The sequence below is a fragment of the Myodes glareolus genome, chromosome 12 (assembly GCF_982192425.1).
Source record: "Myodes glareolus chromosome 12, mMyoGla1.1, whole genome shotgun sequence".
Taxonomy (NCBI): Eukaryota; Metazoa; Chordata; class Mammalia; order Rodentia; family Cricetidae; genus Myodes; species Myodes glareolus.
The window spans coordinates 51,931,539-51,956,726 of NC_142037.1; the positions used below are offsets into that span (position 1 = coordinate 51,931,539).

Consider the following 25,188-nt stretch of genomic DNA (forward strand, 5'->3'; position numbering starts at 1 on the left):
GCCGCAGCCTGAAGAAATTCTGTTCCCTCAGGCACGGACTCTTTCAAAACTACTAAGAGAACTTATTTAAATCTCTGCTAAAGAATTCAAGATGCTTCCCTGGCAGCTGAATAGCAAGCAGCTCACCTAGCTGACCTCCTCATGTCTCCCTGAAGTCCTCAGGTTTTTCTCACCCAACTTTATAAACCCTTCTCCACATGACTCCTCCCTACTATTTCCTGTCAGCTAGTTGCTGACTCAGCCTCCAGAGCACAGGTGAATTATATTTAATCAAACACATCTTTGCATAAACAAATGTTCCAGAGCATAAACAAAAGTAACACGCCTTAAAATAATCTCCAACATGCAAGTGCTTTTTCTCACCAAGCCTTCTCCCTGACCCTTTAGCAGCTTTGAGTGTATATTTATGGAGTTGAAAGAGACAACTCCATAAAACAGATTTTATGTTGGAAGTACGTACAAGAGGGAGAGCCATTCGAACTCAGGTACAGAGATTTGCTCTCTTCTCTAGACTGTTGTCTTTTAGAGATGTAATTTTTAATTGTGGAATATTGAGTGTGTCTCCATAGTGGAGGCATATTTGAAACTTAAGACTACATTGTATATGGGCTGGAGCATTGCCTTAACAGTTAACACTTCTTGCTGCTTTTGCAGAGGACTGGTGTTTGGTTCCCAGCATCCATGTCAGGTGATTCACAACCACCTATTACTACAGCTCGCCAGATCTGATGCCCTCTTTGACCTCTGTGAGCAACTGCATATATGCACATGTGTGTAGACAAACGTGTACCCGTAAATAAAAATCTTTGGAAAAACCCTTAGAGTACACATACTCTGTACTCATATCTTCCTTCTATTTAAATATATTTAATTCATTTAAATATACATTATTTATTTATATTATTTATTTATATTTATTATATTATTATAAATAATTTAAATGTAAATTATTTAAACATAAATTTATTTAAATATAAATTAATTCTATTTAAATATATAATTTCTAAATATATGCATATATTATATATGTATATATGTTGCGTGTTTGCATTTAGTATACATATATGCATGCATATATATGCACATATGTGTACATATATATCTATATCTATGTATATTACTCAATATTTTTTATTTGAAAACAATATGCTGTTTTTATAATATGAGTTCTAGGAAATGGGACGAAATCAAACTTTTAGACTGGTAACTATGTATGGAAGGTATATGTATTTGGCATTTGCGATTAAATTTTCTCTCAATTTGGGGAATTTTTTAATTCTAAGACACTTGTTTAGAGAGGGAGAAAGAAAACAAACGGCATATCTTTCCTTGGTGTACAGCCACATCATGCCACTTGTCTCCCCTGTGCCCAGTGTAGAAGACTCCTGTAGTGGCAGGAGAGCAGCAGAAGACTGAGTTGCGAGGTAGCAGCTGCAGCAGAGCTAGGCCAAGTGTCCAGAGCGAGTGAGGACATTCGTACAAAGTACAGTGCTGCTTGCTGTGTGCTGGGACCTGTGCGTTGTAGCTCATGGATGCCGGCCGATAGCACATCTCTTCTTGACCCAGTCAGTATGTTGCTGTATTTAGTTGGTTGTTGGTATTGGCAAGGGGAATTGTCAAATGGTATAAACTGTGACTTTTCCATTATTCACTCTCTTAGAAATGATTTTACTAACACTCTGACATAAGACTGTCTCTGTGGTTTAGCTTTGGCTGTATTCATGCTGTGGAGGTTGTAGAGATAGCTTTTCAATTCTGAAATTTCATTGAACCAATATATTAATTTTAAAACATAAATTATTTAAGCTATCAATGTATGTATGTACACACACATATATATGCATGTACACACATATATGTACATATAGGTATGCTTGAAGCCTAATATTAAAGTAGTTGGTGATACCTTTTCTGATCCAAACACTATAATATCTGAATAATTCTGCTCAGGTGTTCTGGTCCCCACCCCTTTCTACACCAAGAAACAATTGCTGTAAATTTTTAGTTTATCCATTGATTTTTAAGTACATTTTGATTGCATATCCAATTATAGTAAATATATATCAAATGTTTCAATGGCTATTTAGTTTATTATTATTTTTTATCAGTTTTGGAATTGAACAAGCATGTAATAGGAGATGAACTCAGAAACTGAATTAGTATATGGTAGAGTTAAGCTAGTGTTCATGTTTATAAGATGATGCCAAATTACTTTACAAAGGTGCATCATTTATAGTACTTTCGTTACAGTATACAGTATCTATTAGGTACCTTTATGACACTTGAAACTACTAGTTTTTTCTAAACTTGTGGTCGTAAAATAAAATATTCTTCCTTAGGTTACTATTTTTTCCTCCAATAAATTTTAGAATCAAATTATTAAATCTCTTAAAGTGTGCTAGGATTTTTCTGAAGCTGCGGATCAGCTCAAAGACAGTTGACATCTTTATAGGATATGATGTGATGCTACCCATAAAATGCTGGTAAGCTGCCCACCTGGAGAGAGTAAAGAGCCTCTGTGGGTAGCGTTTACCACTCTCTGCAGCTTAATAAGTCTGTATTATACAACGTGAAACCACTCAACCTGGAATTAAGAAGAAACACACAGAATAGATTCCTGTGGGTTAGCCTGAGATGGCTAGTTTCATGACCTCCAGGCACACATGTAAACACACACACACACACACACACACACACACACACACATTTTAAATTTAGGTTCAGTATATGAGAGAAAATATGGTATTTTCTTTCTGAGTCAGTCTGGCTTGCTTTGCTTAACATAATGTTTTCTAGTTGCACTTGTTTTTCTGTAAATACCATGATTTCAGTTTCTTTATAGCTGCATGACATTCCCTCGCGTTGTATACTACATTTTCTTTATCTGTTGTTTGTTGATGAGTAACACAGCTGGTTGTGTTTTCTACCTATTGTGAATAGCATAGCTGTACACACGTGTGTGCAAACACTCCAGTGCTGTCCTGATTTAGGACATGGACTAGAAGAGTGGTGTCACGTGGTAGTTGTAGTTCCAGTGTTTTAGGAACCTCCAAACTGATTTCCATAGTGACTGCACAAGCCTGCACCCACCTGCACTGAATATTAAGTGCTCTTCCCCTCTGCCCTCACCGGCATTTGCTGTATGTGATTTCTTGATATTAACCATTAGAGCTAGGGTGAGATGGAATTTTCTTCCCCTGATGATTAAGTTCATCAGGATACTTAAACAATATTTATTGGATATTTTCAAAAAAATATTAGTGTTCATTTGTGTTCTCCCCCCCACCCCCAGTGGCTAACAATGTTAAACATTTTTTTTCAAGTATTGACTGGCCATTTGTAGTTTCTCCTTTGAGAACTGTCTTGTTTAGTTCATTAGTCCATTTGTTTATGATGATTTGGGAGGGCTGGTTTTGACAGTTATATACATGTTTATTTGTATATAATGACAGTCTGACATTAGTTGACAGTTGTGGTTATCTCTTCACTCTGGAGATTGTTCCTTTTGTTTTAAAGAAGCTCCTTAGTTTCGTGCAATCTGCCTGCCAACTCCGGGATTATTTCTGGTGCTGTTGGAATCCTCTTTGGAAAATCCTTGCCTCTTCCTGTGCTTAGAGTTGTTTCACCTGTTTTTTTCCCCAGCCGTTTCTTAGTTTTATGTTAAGATCTTTGATCCATTTTCATTGATTTTGTGCAGAGAGATGGATCTAACTTTATTTTTTCACACATGGAAATCCAGTTTTCCCACCAACTTTTGTTTTCGAGCTCGTTATTTCTCCAGCACCTGTCTTGGCAGTTTGTAAAATAATTAGACGTCTGTAGCTGTGTGGGCTTACTTCTCGCTCCCTTACTCTATCGCGTGGTCTGTCTTTGTGCCCTGCTATGTTGTTGTTGCTGTCTTGTTTCTGCTGTGGCTGTGGAATAGGATTTGGGATTAAACATACCTCTAGTGTGTTGTAGAGAACTTTTCTGTTCATGCATACTTTGAGTCCTATATGCCTTTAATTTCATTGAATAGATTATTTATGTCTTTAGTGTTTATCTCAGCTTTAACTATTGTGTTCTTAGGTTTGATTTCTTTATAATGTCCCAGGTTGTTGTTTCTTTAAATTACATCCTGCCTATGCTCATTCATTCATTCATATTTTTCTGGCTGTTACTTGAATGTAATATTTTGTCAACCTTGAATTCTTTCTTCTGGTGAACTTTCTACTTAAAAATTTTACTACATTCATGAGTAAAATTCTCTCTCTCTCTCTCTGTGTGTGTGTGTGTGTGTGTGTGTGTGTGTGTGTGTGCGCACTCATGCACCATATGTGTGGAAACCAAGGTGGACGTAGTTGTCCTCCTCTGTTGCTCCTCCTTAGTGACTGAGAGAGGATATGATTGATGGTGAGTGTTGATTGTCACCTGGAAGATGGGCAGGCCCTGAGCATGCTGTGGGGGTTTATCTTGGTTGTGTTAATTATGGTGGGTGGACCTGCGCACTATAGATGGTGCCTTTCCATGGTTGGGATTCTGAGCTGTATAATTGGAGAAATCATGCTGAGCACATAGCATTCGTCCCTTTTCGCTTCCAGGCTGGGTGTCATGGAACTGACTGATCCAAGCTCCCGCTGCCTTGATTCCCACACCATGATATCAAATTGCAAGAGACTGTCCCCCTTAGGTTGCTTTTGTTAGTTTTTTTTTTTTCTTTTGAGAGAGAAATTGAAAAAATAACTAAGAAACAAGGTCTCCCACTTAACTTGGAGCCCAGTTTTGGTCAGACTAGTTAGCTGGCTAGAGTGGCTGGCCAATGAGCCCCCAAAAATGCCTGTTTCTGTCCCCCAACATGGACTTTCAGTCATAGATTGGCTTTTATGTGGGTATTAGGCTTACTAAGTTATCTCGGTAGCCTGTTGTTCGTTCATATTTTAATCTGTGTGTGTTTCTGTATATCCATACATACGTTAGTCTGAACAGCTGTAGTAGAATTTTGGGGAGGAGCCTTCCCATTGAGTAACCTGCCCTTGATGGTACAGTCTCTAGTGCCACTCAACGAGAAGCCAGCTGCCTTAAATTTTTATTATATATGGAGTGTGTGTGTGTGCGTGTGTGTGTGCCTGTCTGTCTGTCTGTCTCTTCCTGACGCCAAGCAGCTTTTGTAAATGATTTTTGTTTTCTCCTCCAACCGGGGAAACATACTACTGTTGGCTCTGCCTTTCTTCTGGGTGCATTGCCCTTTTTACTCCCACTCTTTTCTGGATTTCTGAAGGTTTTCCTCCTCCTTCTTGTAGTAACACCCGTTTTCCTTTACTTTAACTCTTACTGCCTCTCTCAGAAGCCCGCTCTAGTCCTCCATCTTGCCCAGAAATAGTGTTTGCCTTCTATAGCTGGAAGGCTGAGATAGCTTAGATGGAAGTTGGACTAGATAAAACTGAATGTGTAACACTGGGTGGTTCAGGTCAACGTTGAGTTTTCAGCTTGGTGACTTGCTTGCTTGGGAAATAAAGTATAAATGTTTGCCAACTGTTTTTCATTTCTTTTCTGAAAATATGTATTAATTTTTATGCACAGAAATATTTACTTTAGAAAACCTTACTATTAATGAAAAATAAACGTTTTAAAAATATGGTAATAACTCAAAGATCTATGTAGTAATTATCATTTCTATTAAATTTATTTTTCTACATATAAGCAAATTTAACTGTGTGTATCCAGTTTTGCTATCACCATTTTATTATATAAACGTTTAGCTTTATAACTAGTTAGTCCATTGATTTATTTTTACTTTGATTGAAGTTGACAAGAGAGAGCATTGTTTTTCTCCCTGTCAACACATCTCTTGTAGCATCGGATTTAAAATCATTTTAAAAAGGGAGTGAAGAGCCAGGCGGTTGTGACGCATGCCTCTAATGCCAGAATTCAGGAGGCAGAGACAGACAGATCTCTGTGGGTTCTAGGCCAGCCTGGTCTACAGAGTGAGTTCCAGGACAGTCAAGGCTACACAGAGAACCTTGTCTCAAAAAACAAAACAAAACAAAAAAGAAGTGTAGAAGTAACCTCACTCCTTGAACTTTCTGTATCTGTGCTGTGGAGCACTGTATTCATATGTATTCTTTAACTAGAAGATGCGGTTGGTGTGGGAGGGCTGTAAAGTTGATGTGTTTGATAGGAAGCGTTCCTTTGAGCTGCTGCTCTAAGGTGGTGTCCCTTACAGTAATGGCAATGTGTTCCCTCCTAACTGCCTGTTCATGTGATGGGGAGGAAGCAGATTCATAGGAACTGGTTAGAGCATGGCCTAATATACCTTTTGTTAAAGGAATCAACTGTTCCTTTAGTGTTTTCATGCCTTGGAACTATCTTAAAGTGAATTCACAAAGTCATTCTTCACATTTCCTGTTTGAAATTTTATCTCTGAATTAGAGGATAATTTCAGTCTTGACTTTAATTCAAGTTATTTTTATGTCATAGTAAATAACCATTAAAAAGAGAAAATTGTGTAATTGAAATTGCAGCGATGACTAAGAACCTTCATTCCTTTGTGTGTGACAGCTTGAAGGTCCGTGTGTATTACAAATTCAGAAGGTCCGCAATGTCGCTGCACCAAAGGACAACGAGGAGTCGCAGGCTGCGCCAAGGATGCTCCGTTTGCAGATGACTGATGGGCATACCACGTGTACGGCAGTAGAGTTCAGTTATATTTCAAAAATCAGGTGATTCATATAACTTGTTAAACAAAATTTGAAGGTGATTTACAAGCCTGATTTCATCGTAAGATTCTGAATAGGGAGGAATGGAGTCTTCAGTGAATGTTGTACTTTTTCTCAAGAAATTGCTCAAATTTTTGTTTCTTTTATCTACCTAGAATACAGTTAGGGATAAAGTTAGTCACTCTTTTCTGTGTTATCTATAAAGGAAATGTAAGATGTGCATGTAAGCCATACAGTGGTGGCACACGCCTTTAATCCTGAGGCAGAGGCAGGTGGATCTCTGTGAATTCGAGGCCAGCCTGATCTACAAGAGCTAGTTCCAGGACAGGCTCTAAAGCTACACAGAGAGGCCATGTCTTGAAAATTGAAAACAAACAAACAAAAACCAACAGAAATGCATCAAGCATTTCCTCAACTCCTCCCAAATCCACCACCACTCCCTACCCACTCAACTTTTTTTTTTCTTTTTTATATTCATGGAGTCTAGTATTTGCTGCTCATATACACTAGGTTTGGAGCCATCCACTCTAGCTTGGTTGTCCTACCAGAGGCCACACACTTAAACTCTACTCCCAGCAGCAGCCAGCAGCAAGGAGCTTCTCTGATGAGAATTGAAAGATACACTAATTTAAGTCATAGGAATATTTACTATTATGTTGTTTTAAGATAGTAGTGTGTTTTCCCATAGGGTTTATGAACTGTCTAGCTACAGGTAGTGTGGTCCTGATAATAACATCAGGTTGGGTTCCATCTTGTGGTGTGGGCTTTAAATCCATTTATAAAGTGGTTAGTTACTCCGTGGCATGTGGGCATATTTTGCCAGGTTGGTCATTATTACAGGTTATTATTGTAAATTGTTGACTCCACAGCAGGATAAGACTAATAGTTATTATTTTGCCCCTCTGGTCTTTACAGTACTATTAAAGTTAGCCAGTAGGAATTACAGCTATTTAGAGATACAACTCTTAAGATGTAGAAAGATGAGAACGTGTTCCTATCAATGTTTGCAGAAGTTTCTGTCCCGCCTGGTCCTGCAATAAACACACAGAAACTATATTATTTAAATCACTGCTTGGCCTATTAACTCTAGCTTCTTACTGACTAACTCTTACATCTTAAATTAACCCATTTCTATTAATCTGTGTTCGCCACATGAAAGTGGCTTACCAGCAGGGCTCCCGATCGTCTTTCTCCGGTGGGGCTACCTGGCTTCTCAATGACTCCACCTTCTTTCTCCCAGCATTAATTTTTGTTTTCCTGCCTCCCTCTATTCTACCCTATCACAGGCCAAAGCAATTTCTTTATTCATTAACCAATATAAGCAACACATATACAGAAAGACTTCCCATACCATTTATCAAGGCAGTTTGAACACTGCTTTCTGAAGAAAGAAGTTTTCTTGGACATTTGTAAGCTTTTTTATTTTTTTGAGTCATTGTATGTGGTCTTGTTTACTACTTTGATTTCTCTGAGCTTTTTAGTTAGTGTAAATTCCTAAAGAATGCTTTTTTTTTCCTAAGCAAGTTTATAGTCTTTACCATACACTGTATTCCATTCCCTTTTTGTGGAGAGTCCAAAGATAAAGTTAAATTTTACTTCCTAGTAGCTGATACAATAACAATATAGGCATGTAGACATGTAATTATTTTCCTGGAGCCCAGAGAATTACGACAATTTTGGGTAGATGGGAGTTTGACTTGAAATATGTATGGTTTTGAGAGAGGTGAATTGTTGCTGCTCTAGTTGGCGGCATGAACCTGGGAAAGTGAAGGTCCTCAAAATGAAACAGACTAAAGTCTCACGTGGTAGCCAACTTTATTCGGAGCATCAGATGGCTCTGTTCTGAGGTTATGCAAGGTCATATGAATTTAGGTTGTCTACAGACCCAAGGACAACTGGGTCTTGACAACATTTTTAAATAACAAAAGTGAGATGATGGGCAATAGAAAATAAACCCAGTATTACCACACCTGGGAGGTCTCCAGAGCACATTTCAAGAACAGCCTCTGTTACGGAGCAGCAGAGGTTACAGGACTCTTGTTTTCCTAGGTTTCTCACAAGCTCTCAGAAATCTCCCACTGCCTCCTTCACAGCCTGTGCTCTGGCAGTGACTGCCCTGTGCTGCTCTAGGGAAGGGCACAGGCCTGCTTGGTGGAGCTTAGGGATTTGGAGTAGGTCTTCATTGATGTTGCTTTCCTTTGGTCTGTTTCGGCTTTTGCTAAAGGAGGGACCCTCCTGAGATGATAAATGGATAAATGTTTATTAAAAGTGTTGAGTTTTATATAAGGGCCAAACGGGGAGGTGGCTTAGCTACCTTGTGATTGCATTGCCTTCTTTTTGAAGAGAAGGATTCCTGTTTGTGGAAAATAGTCTTTCCTCCCTTGACAGATTCAGTGCAGCCCTTCCAAGGGTTCGAGGGTGCCACAGAAGGCTGACTTGCTAAGGAATGCACATTTTTCTGCTTTTCCTCTGTAGCTTTTCTCTGCCCAATGCCATCTGCTGTCCTTTTCTGTTGGATTTATTATGGTTTCGCAGCTAATTTTTTTACATGCTCATTCACTCATTGAAGCAGCCTGTGTTCCTTTGCTATCACAGAAATGACAGCATGCAAAACTGTTCTTTCATGGGGATAATTCAGAAGAGTTTTAATGTTTGGGTAGTGATTGCTGTAGAAGTAAGGTGAAGTAACTCTCTGGATAGGATAAACCAGATGCAGGGCTGGGCTGTGCTGCCTCAATGGCCTGTGTATTTCTTCAGGCACTTCTAGTCTTCCATCTCCTGTACAGTCCTCCACGGTTTTTGGTTTTGTTTGTAATTACAATGAAGAAAGAATAAAGATGTGTTGGGGTGCCAAAGATGTAGTTAGTAAATCAAAATGTACTCTCTAAATAAGAGTTAATTATGATAGTGAAGTCAATGAAGTAAACAGTATAATGTAATTTTAATTTTGTAGCAATAAAATTATAATTTAATCTAGTGGTATTCTATCAGTTATTTTTATAAAAATTTAAGTTCATTCTCAAGTTATTTGACATTAAGGAAGTTTTGGGAGGATGTAGCCATCTAATAACACAAAGTTAATCATTTGCTTTTATATTTTCTGTTTTCTTTGATATTTATCTTATTGTTTCATTTCTATGGTTAGTTCCCTGTATTCATAATTTTGTGTGCTGATATATTCTTATTCACGTCTGGTTTTGTTGATTTGTTAGAAATTATTGGCTAAAACTTCTTTTCAAGAAAAACCGTAGATCAGTAGTAGAATTAGTACTTCCTTTGGCTATAAAAGGACATCAACCTATGGTCCGTGGTGCCTTTTGCTTTGATTCATTCAGAAATGAAGAAATGATGAACTGCGGAGTTATTGAATCTGTATTTGCTGATTGCCTGGGATTTGTAAAAGCTTGTTAGTGTAATTGTGTTGCTCACAGTTACGGCTGATCTTGAAGATGGGGCATTGTTCACAGAGGCTGCACTTGTGACGTGGACCTCCGTACGGGTGAGGTTAGGCAAGGCTGTTACAGCTGCTCTGTCAGTGGTGAATTATGACAGCAATGTTCAACTACTGAGCCACAGAACACTTTTAATGGCTTTATTGAGGTAGAATTGATAATAATGCAATGATACACATACTAGACATATTTGATACTTGGAACAGTATGTAATCTATCTTACCCTGTAAGGGTTCTTTGAAGCTTGAGAAATAGGCATATTCTTACTTCTTTTTGCTAGTGATTTTTAGTAGCTGTCCTTTGAAGGGCTGTGGTATTAACACTCACTGATTTGATGTTGCATATATCAGCATGCCCTTCAATTGTGACTAACGAAACCATTGCAGATTAACTTTCTAATTCACCCGTGTTTCATGGCTGATTGTTGTAGGAGTCCTATTTGAGAGCTTTCTCTCTTGCTGTACGTGGGCTGGAGTGCAGTTCATATCTGTATGTTCAAACCAAACATACTTTTCAAAGCAAAGTTGTGGGAAGATAAACTACTTGTCTCTGTTTTTGTGCAAGAATTTGTGGTGTAATGTTCACCCACTGATTAACCCAAATGATTCACCTAAATGATTAACACTGGCCATTTTTAGGAAAGTCTTGCTGCAGTTAGTACTTATATACTTCCAAGTTGGTGTATAAAATTTTTTAAGGTTCTTATATAAGTAATTTCTCATGTTTTGTCTTTAACTAGGTGACTAACAAAAAGGGGTTTTATAGATTATGGTAACTCATGTAAATGTTAAATTTCTATGTTGACTGCTGGTTAGATATCTTTTTCTACATTAAAATTTAATTTAATAGTGGTATATTTTTGCCATGTATAGCAAAAGTTAGAACAAAGAAAGGGAGGTAGTGTTTATATAGGTAGAGCTGAGAAGTGCTTTCCTTCCTGGAGAGATGTCCCAGTGGTTCCTGCCTGGAGAAATGTCCCAATGGTTTAGAGCACTGGGTATTTTTCCAGTTCAGTTGTGGGTTCAATTCCCAGCACTGACAATGATGGCTCACAACCATCTGTAACTCCAGTTCCCAGGGTCCTAGCTCCCTGCAGGCAAAACACTCACACACATAAAATTAAATAAATCTTTAAAAGGAAAAGAAAACTGCTTTCCCTTTTCTTTACTGTGGCTTTATGCGGTTTGATTGCTTGTGTCCACATTTGCTTTAACTTGTGGAAACCAAATTCATTTTGTTCTAAACTTGGTCTTTATTAACGTGATTCATGTATACTTTATAGCTAGTCCCCCTGGAAACTAGTTTAGATGTCAGTGCATTTTGATTACGTCATAAGACTCATTTTCATATTGTGGAGGAGTGTCAATGCAGCTTTAACGCCTAACTCCCTTTGGTTTTCTTCTGCGTCAGTCTGAACACACCGCCCGGCACGAAAGTGAGGCTCTCGGGCGTCGTTGATGTAAAGAACGGATTCCTGCTCCTGACCGACTCTAACACCACAGTTCTTGGTGGTGAGGTGGAACACCTGATTGACAAGTGGGAGTTACAGAGAGTAAGTGTGCAGTAAGAATGGCTCAGACTGTGGACACACCAGGCTTTCTGATTGTTCCTGAGGAACGTGTCCCATAATGAGTGGTAGCCTTAGTCTTTTGTGCCAGAATTATGAAGCTAAAACACGATGATCTTAGAGCAACTGTCTACTATGATTTCACCACAATCACAAAGCAGGTGAAATTTTTCAGTACTTGTTATATTTCTTTTTCATGCTTTAAATGTTCTTTTTATAGTATCTTGGCAGGTTTGAAACTTGTCAGATAAGAGAAGGATATTTTAAAGTCAGATCAATGCTTATATAATTTTCCAACTTCCCAACAAGAATCATTTCACTTAAAACTATTAAATTAGGGAGGAACTTACTCATTTCTATCACACAGACACACAGACATGTACTCACACATTCTTTCCCATGTTAAACACGATTCTGCTTTCTTTCTTTATGAACTTGACTGTTTTACTTTTTCTTAGACATGTAATATTACAGTATTTGTTCTTTTGTGTCTGGCTTATTGTGTATAAGTGATATGTGTCAGAATTTCTCTCTTTTATAGGCTCAGTAGTATTCTATTGTTCATAGCACATTTTGTTTATTCATCTGTCAGCAGGCATTAATGTTGTTCCTATCTTTTGCTCACTGTAAAAACGGTACTGTGTATATGAGCACGCAAATAATAGCTCCTCCCAAGTTCTTTTATATACACACTTGTCAGATTGCTGGGTTATATGCTAATTTTGCTTTTATTCTTTTAGTAAGGTTCTGACTTGTCCATTGGCTATTTTCTCTTAGAAGATCTTCTATGTGAAGTGGAGCCTCTTGGTTTCTGTGTGCTTTTCTCCAAGGCTTAGTGACACTGGGTCTCCTCTCCTGAGGGTGTTGTTGATTATTGAACTCTCCATGCTGTGCTTTCTGCATTGTACATCCAAGCAGAAGCCACGACTTACTTCATCCCTCAGGAATAGCAGACTTACATTACATGTTGTGTGGGTTTAGTACAGTTGTACTCATTGTGTGTAAAGGGAGATTAGGTCTGGCTCTTTGTACCTTCATCAGTGCAAGAAATAGAAGTCCTCTAGCCTGTTTTTGGTTTTCGTGGTAACAAGAGCTGTTAATTTATGTTCGCCTTTAGAGGAAGTTTTCGTAGAAACTGAAATGATTGACAGCTGCTTACAGAATCCCTTCCTTGTAACTAAACAGAAGCTGGGAAAGGACCCCTAGACAGTCTTATATTTGTGCCATGCTTATTTTTTTAAATTAAAGAGATTGGCAGCTCACATGTAGATTGTGAAGAGTATGCCGTCCCTGTACCACTTTTATTATACCTTTCTCATTAAGCTGATATTATAGTTGCCGTTAGCCTTATTACTCAGCCTGTAATTTACATGAACTGTGTAAGAGTGTTTACATAATTCAGGAACTCTGGAATATGTTTAAAATGTATGTGAAGGATTTTTAAAAAATAATTTGAGACTCTTACTTTGTATTTTCATCACAACCTTCTGTAATGGTAATTTTTTTAAATGCACAAGTTGAAAGTTTAGAAGATATATTTAATAACAATGGCTTTATGGTGCATGTTAATACCTTCAGTGGGAAGGAGAGCTGAATGGGATCCTTTTTAGCTTCCCTTGGCCCTGTAGAGGACCTTCACAGTATGAGAAAGTGCTTTTGCTGAATCAGTTTTCTACCCACTTTCACAATACATTGTTCTCTAATTCTAATTAGGCAAGCTGAAAATAAAACTGGAACTGGTAAGAGTTTGGAAGCTTGTGTCTATTAAATGATAGTCAGAGGCTATGCACTGGCTCAGCAGGTAAAGGTGTTTGCCTTCAAGCCTCATTCCTGGGATCCACATGGGAGGAAAGGGAAGCCTGACCCATGCAAGTTGTCCTCTGTACTTCATATACTTACGCGTGTGTGTTTGTGCCTGCACATATGCACACAAAATATAACAAAATTTTAAAGAACCCATTTGGTTGATTATCTCTTCAACATCTGAATTGATGTAAGAGAGTTTAACAAATTTTTACTAAGCAACTTTCCATATTATGAACTATAGTCGTATGATGTTTAAAGTACTAGAAATTACCTTTACCAGTAATGATTTTTATTTCGTAAATATTATCTCTAAAAACTTCATCCTTGTAGAACCATTCAAGGTATTATTGGTCTATAGGTTATGTGCTTCAAAGTAAAATTGTTCTTGCCAGAGTTTATTTTTGTGAATTGACTATATTTTGAGGCGGTCTCTTTTCTCCAAAGGACAACAGCTTGAAAAATATTTCTGAGAATTAAATTTGAATGTATTTTGGTCCGGAGAGATGAGGAATGGACCTTTGCCAGGTTACTGAAGTAAAGAATACAGAATTGTATGTTTTGTAGTTTGAAATACCGTAAAGAAGGCTGTTGTGTCCTAAGATTCTATGCTAAGCAGTGCATCCCTGGTGTATTTGCATGTGGCTGGTGTGCTTATGTGTGTGATTTATGCTTTATGACTGCTTATGTTTTTAAACAGAGCTTATCAAAACATAATAGAAGCAATATTGGAACTGAAGGTGGTCCACCTCCTTTTCTGCCTTTCGGACAGGTAAGGACTTTCTTCTGGTCGGTTACTCTGTCAGGGAAGAATGTTCTTCATTGTGCTCTAGCTGTGTGCTGTTGTGCTGTGTACTCAGACGCTGTGGACTTACATGGAAATAGGAAAGACAAGGAATTTAATAATTTTGCTAACCCAAAGATTGAAGCAATTAAGAATTATGTACGAAGAACAAATTATAGCTAACTGTAATAGGTTAATGGAGAACAGTTTTTGAAAATGAGAATTTTAAAAGTAAAGAGATAAAAAATATGCCAAGATTTTCCTTTAAATTCTTTTCTTCAGCCTCCATCCAATTCCTCATGTCAGTTGGAAACTTAATTTTATTTCTAGCAATGTTTTCAATTATAGTAGCCAGATTCTTCTTCTATAGAACCTAAATAATCCAATGTTTAGTCTTTAATTTTTAATCGTTTCTCAGTTTTCTATTGCTGTAACAAAAACACTGTGACCAAGGCAACTTTTAGAAGAAAAATTTAATTGGGGCTTACAGTTTGGGAGGGTGAGTCCGTGGCTTTCATGGAGGGAAGCCCAGTAGCAGGTGGATTAGAATGGTGCTGGGGCAGCAATGTCACAGGCTTTTATTTTGATCTACTGTCACGAGGTGGAGAACACCAGCTGGGAATAGTCTGGACTTTAGCGACCTCCAAGCCCACCCCCAATGAGACACTTCTTCCAACAAGGTCACGTCTCCTAATCCTTCCCCAGCAGTTCCATCAACTGGGTACTAAGCATTAAGGCATATGAGCCCATGGGGGCATTCTCATTAAACTGCCCCACCTTTCCTACTGCAGAGGAACTTGGAGGGTGGTCGTGAGTTGGCCTGGGTCTCGTGTCTTCTTTCCTGTACACAGCCTGGAGCTGTGGTGTAGCAGTCTGCTCCACATGAGAAGGCTGACAGGAGTTCCTGTGTCTCTTGACTTTGCCTTTTTTGCCAACACCAAAGTTTTGAACTGTATTTACTTTGTTCTTTTCTTAGAGAATGCTGGCTGAAGTGAAGGTGAATTGAGGATACAAAAGTAGGCAGTTGAAACCAACATTTTATTTTGTATTTTGTTTTATTTGGATTTTGTTTGAAATTTTGGTATTAAAAATATATCTTAATTGGTATGAAGATGCCAATCAATTGATCTTATTTCATATCTTCATACCAACTAAATATCTTTTTAATATCAAAATTTCAAACAAAGCCCAAAATAATTTTTATGAACTATACTCAGATTTATATTAGTCATTCCTGCCTCACATGTGTTTTTTAAGTATATAAAAAACAAGCTCCCGCTCCCTTTTTTAAAGATAAAAGTAGATAGGAAGCCCATGTTATAGTCCATGTTAATAACATTCTGCCTGCAATAAGAGAGACAGTGAAATTATTATAGTAATTTATACTTGAAGGTAATAATTGACATATCTGTAAAAATTTACTTTTTTCTGAAACATTTATAGAATTTCTTTCTTAAATTGCTTATGATATAAAAAAAATGACTTTTCCCCCTAGAGATACTTACTGATTTAATTTTTGTCCATAATTTGAAATGTGAGTTACAGTTTTGCATGGTAGGAAGTATAGGAAAAGATTTAGTTTCAATGATAGTGTTTATTTTCATTCATTCTGGATACGTCTTGTGCAGCATACCCCAGCATGGTGGGTGGGTTAAGATGGCGATGTTGGCTATGTGGTGATATATAAATAGCTGTTTACTGTGGAGGAAGCACACTGTATTTGTGTATCACATTTGAGGAAATTTCCTCTTCTCCCCTTCCGTCTTGTTAATGAGCTGCAAAAACCCAGTCATTTTAGAGGACCTGTAGTGGTGTGGATGAGAGTTGAGGGGCTGTTTCCAGATAGAGACATATGCCAGTATTAAATTATGAGATTAAAAATCAAAACTTAAAAAACCAAACACATTCGTATCTTAATTGGCACAGAGAACATATTTTTAGTCTTTGCTACAAGGTCAGATGCATTTTGTTAACATGTTAGCAAGTGTCTGATTCATGGATATTTTAGTGTAATGTGGAAATTGAACTCTTAGTTACAAAATCATATTTACATGGTTTTAGTTCATGTAGAGACCTTGAAATCTACAGCTGTTTTAAAGTTATTGCCTTAAAATGAAACTTGGGTCTTGCATCCCAGTAGGTTTTGTAAATATGTGGCCTCATTCAGGTAATATATGTGTACACACACACAAACACACACAAACACATATAAATGCATGCGCATGTGCACACACACATAGAGAAAAAATCTTTAGCTTATATTTATTTAAAAGTTATGTTGTAATCATCTTCCCACTTTTTTTTTTTAATGGATGGAGTGGTATTTTGCTTTTGCCAATGATGAGAAATGTAAACATTTCTTTTGAAGAACTAGTTCTTTCTACAAAGAACTATAATTTCTTTTGGAAATCCTGAATCATATGAATTTATTTCCCCAGAAGTGTGCATCTAATGTCCAGGTGGGTAGCAGAGAACTTGATCGAAGAAAGACTTTGCAAGTTTCAATGCCCGTCAAGCCTACAAATGATAATGATGAATTTGAAAAGCAAAGAACTGCTGCGATTGCAGAGGTCGCGAAGAGCAAGGAAGTAAGATAACTTCCCAAATTTCTCCCATTGCATTCGCTTTAATTATTCATGGCCATTACTGCTTTTCATATAACTAGTCCCCAAATATCCTTACTTTTCTCTCATTCCATATTGTAGAAGTAGAAGAGTGCCATCTTCCCTTGGGGATTTAAACCCGCCTGTTGGATTCGTATGTTCTTTTTCCAAGTCATCTTGGAAGTTCTAGTAAATATTTCTATAAGCAAGTCATCCTTCCTTGTGCCTCCTTTTCTTTCTTAATGAAATAACACACTTTCCTTTTACATCATAGTAGAGGGTTTCTTGTTTTTAGTTAAGCTAGTTATCATTTAATATAAAAATATTCTCCCTCTATAATACCTGCTTCTGAAAATTAAAGCTTCTGAGGACTGAATTATGATCAATTAATGTATTAGAAATATACCTTGTTAACTTATTTTTATGTTAATTAGTTATAGCAAATGTTAGTCATAGGACTGTATATGTTTTTATAATGAACTCATTTACATGCATATACCCACCCTCTCTCTTACACTATGGTTAGCTAATTTGTTTTGAATTTCTTTCTTACTTGGATTAGGTTTTTTCTCTGATTTATTTTTCAGATTTTGTTATGAACTTTTGTGTTTGTTGGTTAAATTTTTTATTCATTAAATTGAAATTTCCTGCATTCAGAACACAAAAAGGTTTATGAATAATCACTTTTCTATTTAATTTCAGTGTTTCACCAGAAACCTTATTGGTATTCAATTGTCCTTCCTCTTTCTTTCTATATCCTGTTTAGAGTAGGGCTGAACACAAAGCCTCTGAAATTGGGCAGGCCAGAGCATGTCCTGCTCACAGTCCTGAATTGAATGATGAACTTTTTGTGCCCAATTTGCTTCGTCTGTGAAATTTAGGAGCCGTGAATTGTCATGGATGCTGTAGGGTTTATAACTGGTCAACTCTAAAACATCTACAACTGCCCCTACACACTGCACAAATTATGACACTCCTTTGTGACAGTAATCAATAGTGTTGGGATTCTTCAGTGTGCTCTTCAGTCGAAGGCACTTCTATGCATTAAATGTATTTTATATGAAGTATTTTAATGATGCTATAAATTTTAAAATTTAGAAGATGCTTGGACCCTTTTCCATTGGTTCCAAGCTTTTTTCCTAAGGTTTTATTTGCAGTTACAAATGCCTATATATTGGACTATATAGTTAGCATTATAGTGTACTTCAGTTTTTGTATTATAATTGATCATATGTTTTCTTCACAGTTTTCAAGGACTGAAGCATTTCAAAAGCCAATTTGTTTATGAGATTGCTGAAGTTAGTTAACTCAGGGCTTGTCCAGTGTTACCCAAAAGTAATTTATAGAGTAAATTGATATGTAGCATATGGATGATCTGGATTGTAAATAACAATGCATATAAATAAGTTTCACACAGCAGTTTCATATATAGGCCTAATTAGGTAATGATAATGGAATTTGATTGATGGTTTGAAGGAGGTGAGGTCAGCTATGTGTTAAACTAGGGGAGAATGATCCATGGAAAAACAAAAGCTACAGAAAAGAGCAGACATAGAAAACAGCAAGGTGGTCCTTGAATGAAGCAGAAGCCGAGGTAGTGGAAAAGGAGAGATAACGAAGATCACTTGCAGGACCTACAAACTGTTGGAAGACAAACTGATGAACTTCTTAGAAATTACAAGCTTTTGCATGTCTTGCTCACAGCAGTAACGTCAGCCAACGGGTATCTGAAAGGGTTTCTTCTGGTTGCTTCATTGAGACTAGCAGTAGAGACGGAAGATTGGAATTGGAGACAGAATGGGAGATTGCTGAATCTATTCAGGAGAAAAGGTGGTACAGATACCAGCTCCATAGGTGGAACAAAATTATTGTTTCAGAAAAGTTGAAAATAGGAAAGACTTCTGAGAGATAAAGGACATTATATCAGAGGAGATGTAAAGAATGACTATAAAGATTGTTAACGTTTTATGAAATGTAGCAGTCAGAATAATATTATATAGTTAAGATTTTTCTTTTAATAATGTTTAGTAATCAGCTGGATCTTTTCAGCCATGATACTCTATCATTCCAGTCAGTCATGTTTATGGTCTATTTTTTTCCATAATTATTTTGAAAAGACAAAAATTAAGATTAAATCAAGTTTCAAATTTACATACTTTTTTTGGTTTTTCGAGACTGAATATGTAGACTCAGACTTTTATATGTTTTTTGAAAGGAAATACATATACAATGAATGTAGTTAATGAATTAATAAACAGATTTTTGCTCTTGTATTCATGGGATTCTTTCTAAGTTTATATAATGATACCATCAGACTATGACATTATTTTATTGATTACTGGTCAGTTTAGTACTTTGTTCAGAATAACCTTGACTTGTATATGGTTCTAGGACCTGAATCCAAGACATACTCAAATATTTTGCTAGAGTAATTTGGGTAACTAATTTTTATGATGTTAATATCATCTTATTTCAGTCTATATTGATGAGCAGATAGGTTTGTTTTGGTGACTTAAGTAAAATCTTGTAATTTTTTTAAATGCCCTGCCAGGACTTGTAGAAAGAAAATGTTATGGCTCATAGATGTTTATGCTCTATGCTGTTTTTAAGTATTTATTATTTTATTTTTACTTGTGAAAAATAATTAAGCTTTTGTCTGTTTTAATTATATGTTATCTAAAGACCAAGACGTTTGGAGGAGGTGGAGGTGGTGCCAGAAGTAATCTTAATGTGGGTGCTGTCAGTCACCGAAATAGGGAAGTTTTACAGAAGGAAAGGCCTTCCAAATCAGAGAGCAAGCATGAAGGTGTCTATAGAGAGCTGGTAAGCATGGCAGTCAGCCACAGGCAAATATACTGTGTTTTGAATATCCCCAATCTTTCATCAAATGTTTTTTCTTTGCATTTTTGTTGAGGTGCTATCTAAATTATGTTTCTTATAGTAGATGGGAGATATATAATTATTCCACTTTTTATCATGAAATTTAATGAGGTCATTTTTGTTTACCATTTTATTGTCCTAAGAACTTATTCTAATATAGCATAAACTTTTTTTATTTATTTTTTGTAATTTCTTTTTTTGATTTTCAAGTGAACTTTGTTATAGTACAGATTCTTCCTTGACTATTAGTGTAGAAGCAGTAAGTTGGAATGTTTGACTGTGGCAGTTTTTCCCTAGCTATTGACTTTTGCTGACCTGTGTAGACATTCTCTTCTGGACCTGGGATTTAAGGACCTGAAAGAATGGAGTGCATCACAGTGTAATGCTTGGACGATTTTGGTTCACTTTCAGTGTACTTTTACACTGAATGTAACAAAGAAAGCAATGATCCAAGAAAGCTTGTTAGTTCAGAAAAACATGATCAGAAAAAAAAACGGTAAATAAGAGCCAGTAAGCACATACTAAATATTGGCCAAGTAGCCCTTTCCCAGAGCATTCTCAGGACAGACCGATGGAAACACATTTGCCTCTCCTACTACAGATTGTCTGAGAAAGCACAGAAGCATGGGAGAAAGCAGTCAGCATATCCTTTCACCAGATTTGATTCTCTAGCTATGTTCTGACATCCAACAAGAATAAACATGTCTTATGAATTGAAGGTAAATGTTTCACCCAGGAGGCCCCAAATCACAAAATGCACCTGATGTAAAAGACCTGCTTTTCTCCTGGAGGCTCTCACAGGTCCCGTGATACTGCCCACCATGTGTCCTTCTTTGATCAGGTTCCAACAGCGATGAACAAAATTTTGAGTTAAAAGACAATACTGTAATTAAAATGGATATCTGACTTTGTGTACAGTTATTACTGTAGCTTTTTCTTCATTCTCTGCAGGTAGATGAGAAAGCTCTGAAGCACATAACAGAAATGGGCTTCAGTAAGGAAGCGTCGAGGCAAGCACTTATGGATAATGCCAACAACTTAGAAGCAGCATTGAATGTACTCCTAAACAGCAATAAACAGAAACCCGTTGTGGGTCCACCGCCTAGAGGTACAGTTCATACACTTATCCAGCAGATAAGTGATCGACCAAGGCTGAGCTTCATGCTGTGAGGGCAGTAATGTTAGGTAACAGTGTGGTTCTTAGGAGCATGAAGCTGGGAGCCATAGAGGTAGTTAGAGCCTGCTTCCCGTGAGTGTCTTATCTCTGTATAAACTGTGTCTAATAGCAGCAGAGTTGTGACAAGTAAGAGAGACTGATGTATACTCACTTTTTCTAGGAGTTATTTCTAGAGCTGTGCCATTTTTATAAAAACTTACCAGTCTCTGAAGTCCCCAAATCAACAAACAGAACCTCTTACTTGGTTTCATTCTTTAATTATCACATCTTAAAAGTGGTATCATTTGAGTAACAGATTGGGAAATGGCCATATACATATGAATAAATAACCATACATATGCAGTTAATACAGTGGTATTCTAATATTATGTGAATTTGTGAGATACCTTTAAGATTGAGTAGTGTTTACAAAGCTTTGTTATGCACAGCTATAATTATAATACACTAAGCTTGAATAACTCAACATTACGTTTTTTTGTAGAAAGAAAATACATTTTAAGTTAAAATCTTTTTAAATTAAAATGACACGTATTTATTTCAAATCTGAGTGAGACCCATGTTCATTTGACAAATCTTGGAGAGATCATGTTAAAGATTAAAGGTGCCTCTTAATAGCTTTATTTAAAGCATTTTTGCTGGACAAGAAATAGAATTCACTAAAGACGATGAGAAGAAATGTCTATACAGTCCTATTTACTAGATTGATGGTTCTGTTTTAGAGTGGTTTCTCCTTTTGCTTTTCACACATTATACATGTATGTATGTGCTTTTAAACCTTCAGGTAGAGGAAAAGGCCGGGGTCGCTCACGATCTGAAGATGAAGAGGACCTAGGAAACGCAAGGCCGTCAGCACCAAGCACATTATTTGATTTCTTGGAATCTAAAATGGGAACTTTGAATGTGGAAGGTAGGTTAATTTAAAATAGATTTTAAAATATATCAATTTCTTTAAAAGACTTACCTCATTTGTAGTTGTACAAAACGATATCTATTCTGAATGGTTGTTTAGAATTTTTATAGCAAATTTTGTTTCACAAAAACACGGAAAGTTTTAGTTGTTACAATTTAAAAAAAATGCCAGTTTTCCTTTGCTCCTCACTGTGTACTGAGTAATCCTAGCAAACCGCTGCACCCACAGCTCTAAGACCAGAGCCAGTTGTGTAAAGAGGTGGTGGGGGAAATTGCTGCAGCACGGCCTTATGTCACCTGCATCATTTTGCAGTTGGTCTGATTCTTTTCTCTCCGTGTGTACATATTTTTTGAGAATGTTACTGAGTGTGTGCTTTCTGTAATATTTCTTCACATGGTGTACTGTAATGAGTACTATAAATACTGGAAGGAGAAGTAAGTATCTTTACAAGTAGCTCTGTATCTTTACAAGTTGGGATATGCTAAATGTTTTCAAATATTATTTTAAAAAGATTAAAATCAATTTTTCTTTCAGATTTGTTAATTCAACCAAATAAATTTGAAAGTAAATTGATTTTGATATAAAATTTAAGTATGAGTATTTTATGAAAACCAGGGTTTATCATGACATTTTACATTTTATACATTTATATTTTATACAGTATATATATTCTATAGAATATATATAAAAGTCCCTGTTTGACATAGAAAATTTGTAAGGGTAACAGAGGAGAGAGCAGTGTTTGCTCATGTAAGATTGATAACTTAGTTTTCCATTGCTGTGTAACAAAGACTACGGAGTCTGTAGCTAAGGTTTCGGGAGTGTATGGGGTGGTGAACCACCCAGTGTCAAGCTTCTCTTACAGGCTTGCTTGCTGTGAGCTGTAACATCATTCCTTGTAGGTGGAGGACTGGTGTGCTTTTTTTTTTGATCCTGTTCCTGGGGCTGCTGTCAACTTCTGTAAGCAGTCTTCACATTGTGTGAGGACAAGTCTTAGGCAACATAACATGGTTTTGCTTCTACATAGTAAGCAGAGGAATGACTCCCCGCTGCATCTTCACATCTGTCCTGACTGACTCCTTAGTGTTCTTAACCTCGCGTCCTCTCAGTACCCATTCAGACCTCTCTTGATGCCTATGCCTGACTCCTGTATCCTCATTTTATGGTGACTCCTAAATCATGAGTTCAGTTTTCTGTTTCTTTTTGTTGAGTTGAATATATAACTCATCTGTGATTTGGCATATGGAAATAAAATATTATTGTAGTTTATAAGTATGCCAGATCATATCCGATTATCATATTGAGATTTCTTCTGCTAAGTCCTCTTATTTTTTGCTCATTTTAAAGTTTATATTAAGTAAATGATAATATTCACTAAGTAAACAATTAAATCCTATTTAATAAGTATTTCTAAGCTCCTTTGTTTGTTTTGTCTCATAAATGACAGTATGTTTGCAGGCATATTTATAATCTGTAATAATGTTTAGTCCTTTATTTGAAAGGTTTATTGCTAAAATAAGGCCAACTGGTTGTTTTGAATGGGTTGGGCAATGCTTTAATCAGGCTGATGAGAAAGTACTGCTGATTTACTGCGTCGTTATTGTTAATATTGGCTGAACAGACACTGAGTCCATCAACTGCAGCTTTCTGTCCCACACTCTTAATGATATTGACACCATACAGAAGCGATCCATTATTCCACACTTCAGTGTAAACAGATGCACAATGAATGAATACATTTGTAGACAGAAGTTATGATGCTTACAGAAGTTTTCTCTGTTCTCTTGGTCCTTTGTTCATGGATACAGTGAAGACAGCAAGATTGGTGGGAGAGCTTGATTTGCAGTGGCCATCAAGTGTATTTTTTTTTTAACATACTGTCCTGTTAATCTTTCTCTTGTTAATTTACTTTCTTGTTAAGTGACAATATTCTTTTTTTTTTTTTAGTAAATTTTATTAAATTATAAAAGTTTCCATTTCCGCCCCCCCTCCCAACACCCTCCCACTCCCCCCACTCCCCCCCTCCTTCCCCTCCGTCCCCCAGGGCAGTCAGGGTTTCCTGCCCTGTGGGAAGCTCCAGCTCCCTCCCCCTCCCTCCAGGTCCAGTAGTGACAATATTCTTAAGTGACCTGGGCTGTATAGGAAAGAACAGTCGAGACAACTGACTGAACTGGTTTTCAGGTATTTTACAGTTTCATTGTCTCCTTTTAATTGGAATTAAAGCCTGGAATACATTACTCGAAATTCTTTCAGAAATCTTACATTTTAAAATTAGATATTTGCAGATGGTAGGAAATGTTGAACATTTTTCTTAGGGGTATCTAAAACGCTTTTCAGAATAGTCTTCCTAACACTTAATGAATAGCTGTCTTCTGAAGAGTGTTATGATCCTGTGATTTGTTTTAAGTTCATCTTGACATCGTTGTTTGGGTCTTGTAGAAGCTGACACTATGAGGACTAGTTATAACTCACTGGTATTCAGATTTGGACCTTTAGGAACATCTTTGTGAGTAGGAGGAATAGCAAGTTAGCACTTGCTCAGTATGTGTGAGACCCTGAGTTCAGTTTCTAATAACACATGTGCACACGCACATGTAACACACACCACATACACACATAACATATACCACACACACAACATACACCATACATGCACATGTAACACACCACACATGTAACATATCCCGCATACACGTACACACATGCTCATATGCATAATTCTAATACATCATTGAATAATGGAGCTTTTCTTAGTATTTGTGTTTTGTTTCAGTTCACTTCAGTTCAAGCTGTCTTTGGATATTGTTTAATTTCAGGGTTTCCAAAAGTCAGTATTTAGCTCAGCAAGTATCCTGGTTTGGTTTCTAGTGCTGTGATGAACACCTTGACCACAAGTAACTTGGAGAAAAAGGGTTTATTTAATCTTAGAGTTTACTGTTTTTTATGAAGGGAAATCAGGGCAGGAACTCAATGTAGGAACCTGGAGGCAGGAAGTGAAGCAAAGCTGTGAAGAACTGCTGTTTGCTGGCTGCTCACTCACCCTGCTTTCCTTTATAAGGACCTCTGCACAGTGAGCTGGGCTCTCCCATTGCAATCAGTAATCAAGAAAACGTCTTACAGACTTGCCTACAGGCCAGTGTGATGGAGACAATTCCTCATTGCAATTCTTCTTTCCAGATATGTGTAGGCTTGTGTCAGGCTGACAAAAACCAGCCCACTTAGCAAGTTTTGTCTTGGATGGTCTTCTTATGTCATATTGGTTATGCTATTCTAAAGCAAAATTGTGAAACCCCAAACACTACAAAATATGCAGCTTT

General features: G+C 36.9%; 1 protein-coding gene across 6 annotated transcripts in view; it reads left to right on the forward strand.

Moving 5' to 3' along the window:
- The window catches only part of Tdrd3 (tudor domain containing 3), a 159,472-nt gene that overhangs the window by 81,052 nt on the left and 53,232 nt on the right, over positions 1–25,188 (forward strand). For 5 of the 6 annotated variants that reach the window (XM_085698273.2, XM_085698274.2, XM_085698275.2 and 2 more), the window contains 7 exons: positions 6,538–6,698; positions 11,558–11,699; positions 14,218–14,289; positions 16,740–16,889; positions 19,587–19,727; positions 20,736–20,892; positions 21,743–21,868. In XM_085698273.2, the coding sequence (XP_085554399.2) occupies positions 6,538–6,698; positions 11,558–11,699; positions 14,218–14,289; positions 16,740–16,889; positions 19,587–19,727; positions 20,736–20,892; positions 21,743–21,868 (949 nt within the window). The remainder of the gene's footprint in view (positions 1–6,537; positions 6,699–11,557; positions 11,700–14,217; positions 14,290–16,739; positions 16,890–19,586; positions 19,728–20,735; positions 20,893–21,742; positions 21,869–25,188) is intronic. The other variant, XM_087912263.1, reaches the window with a different exon arrangement.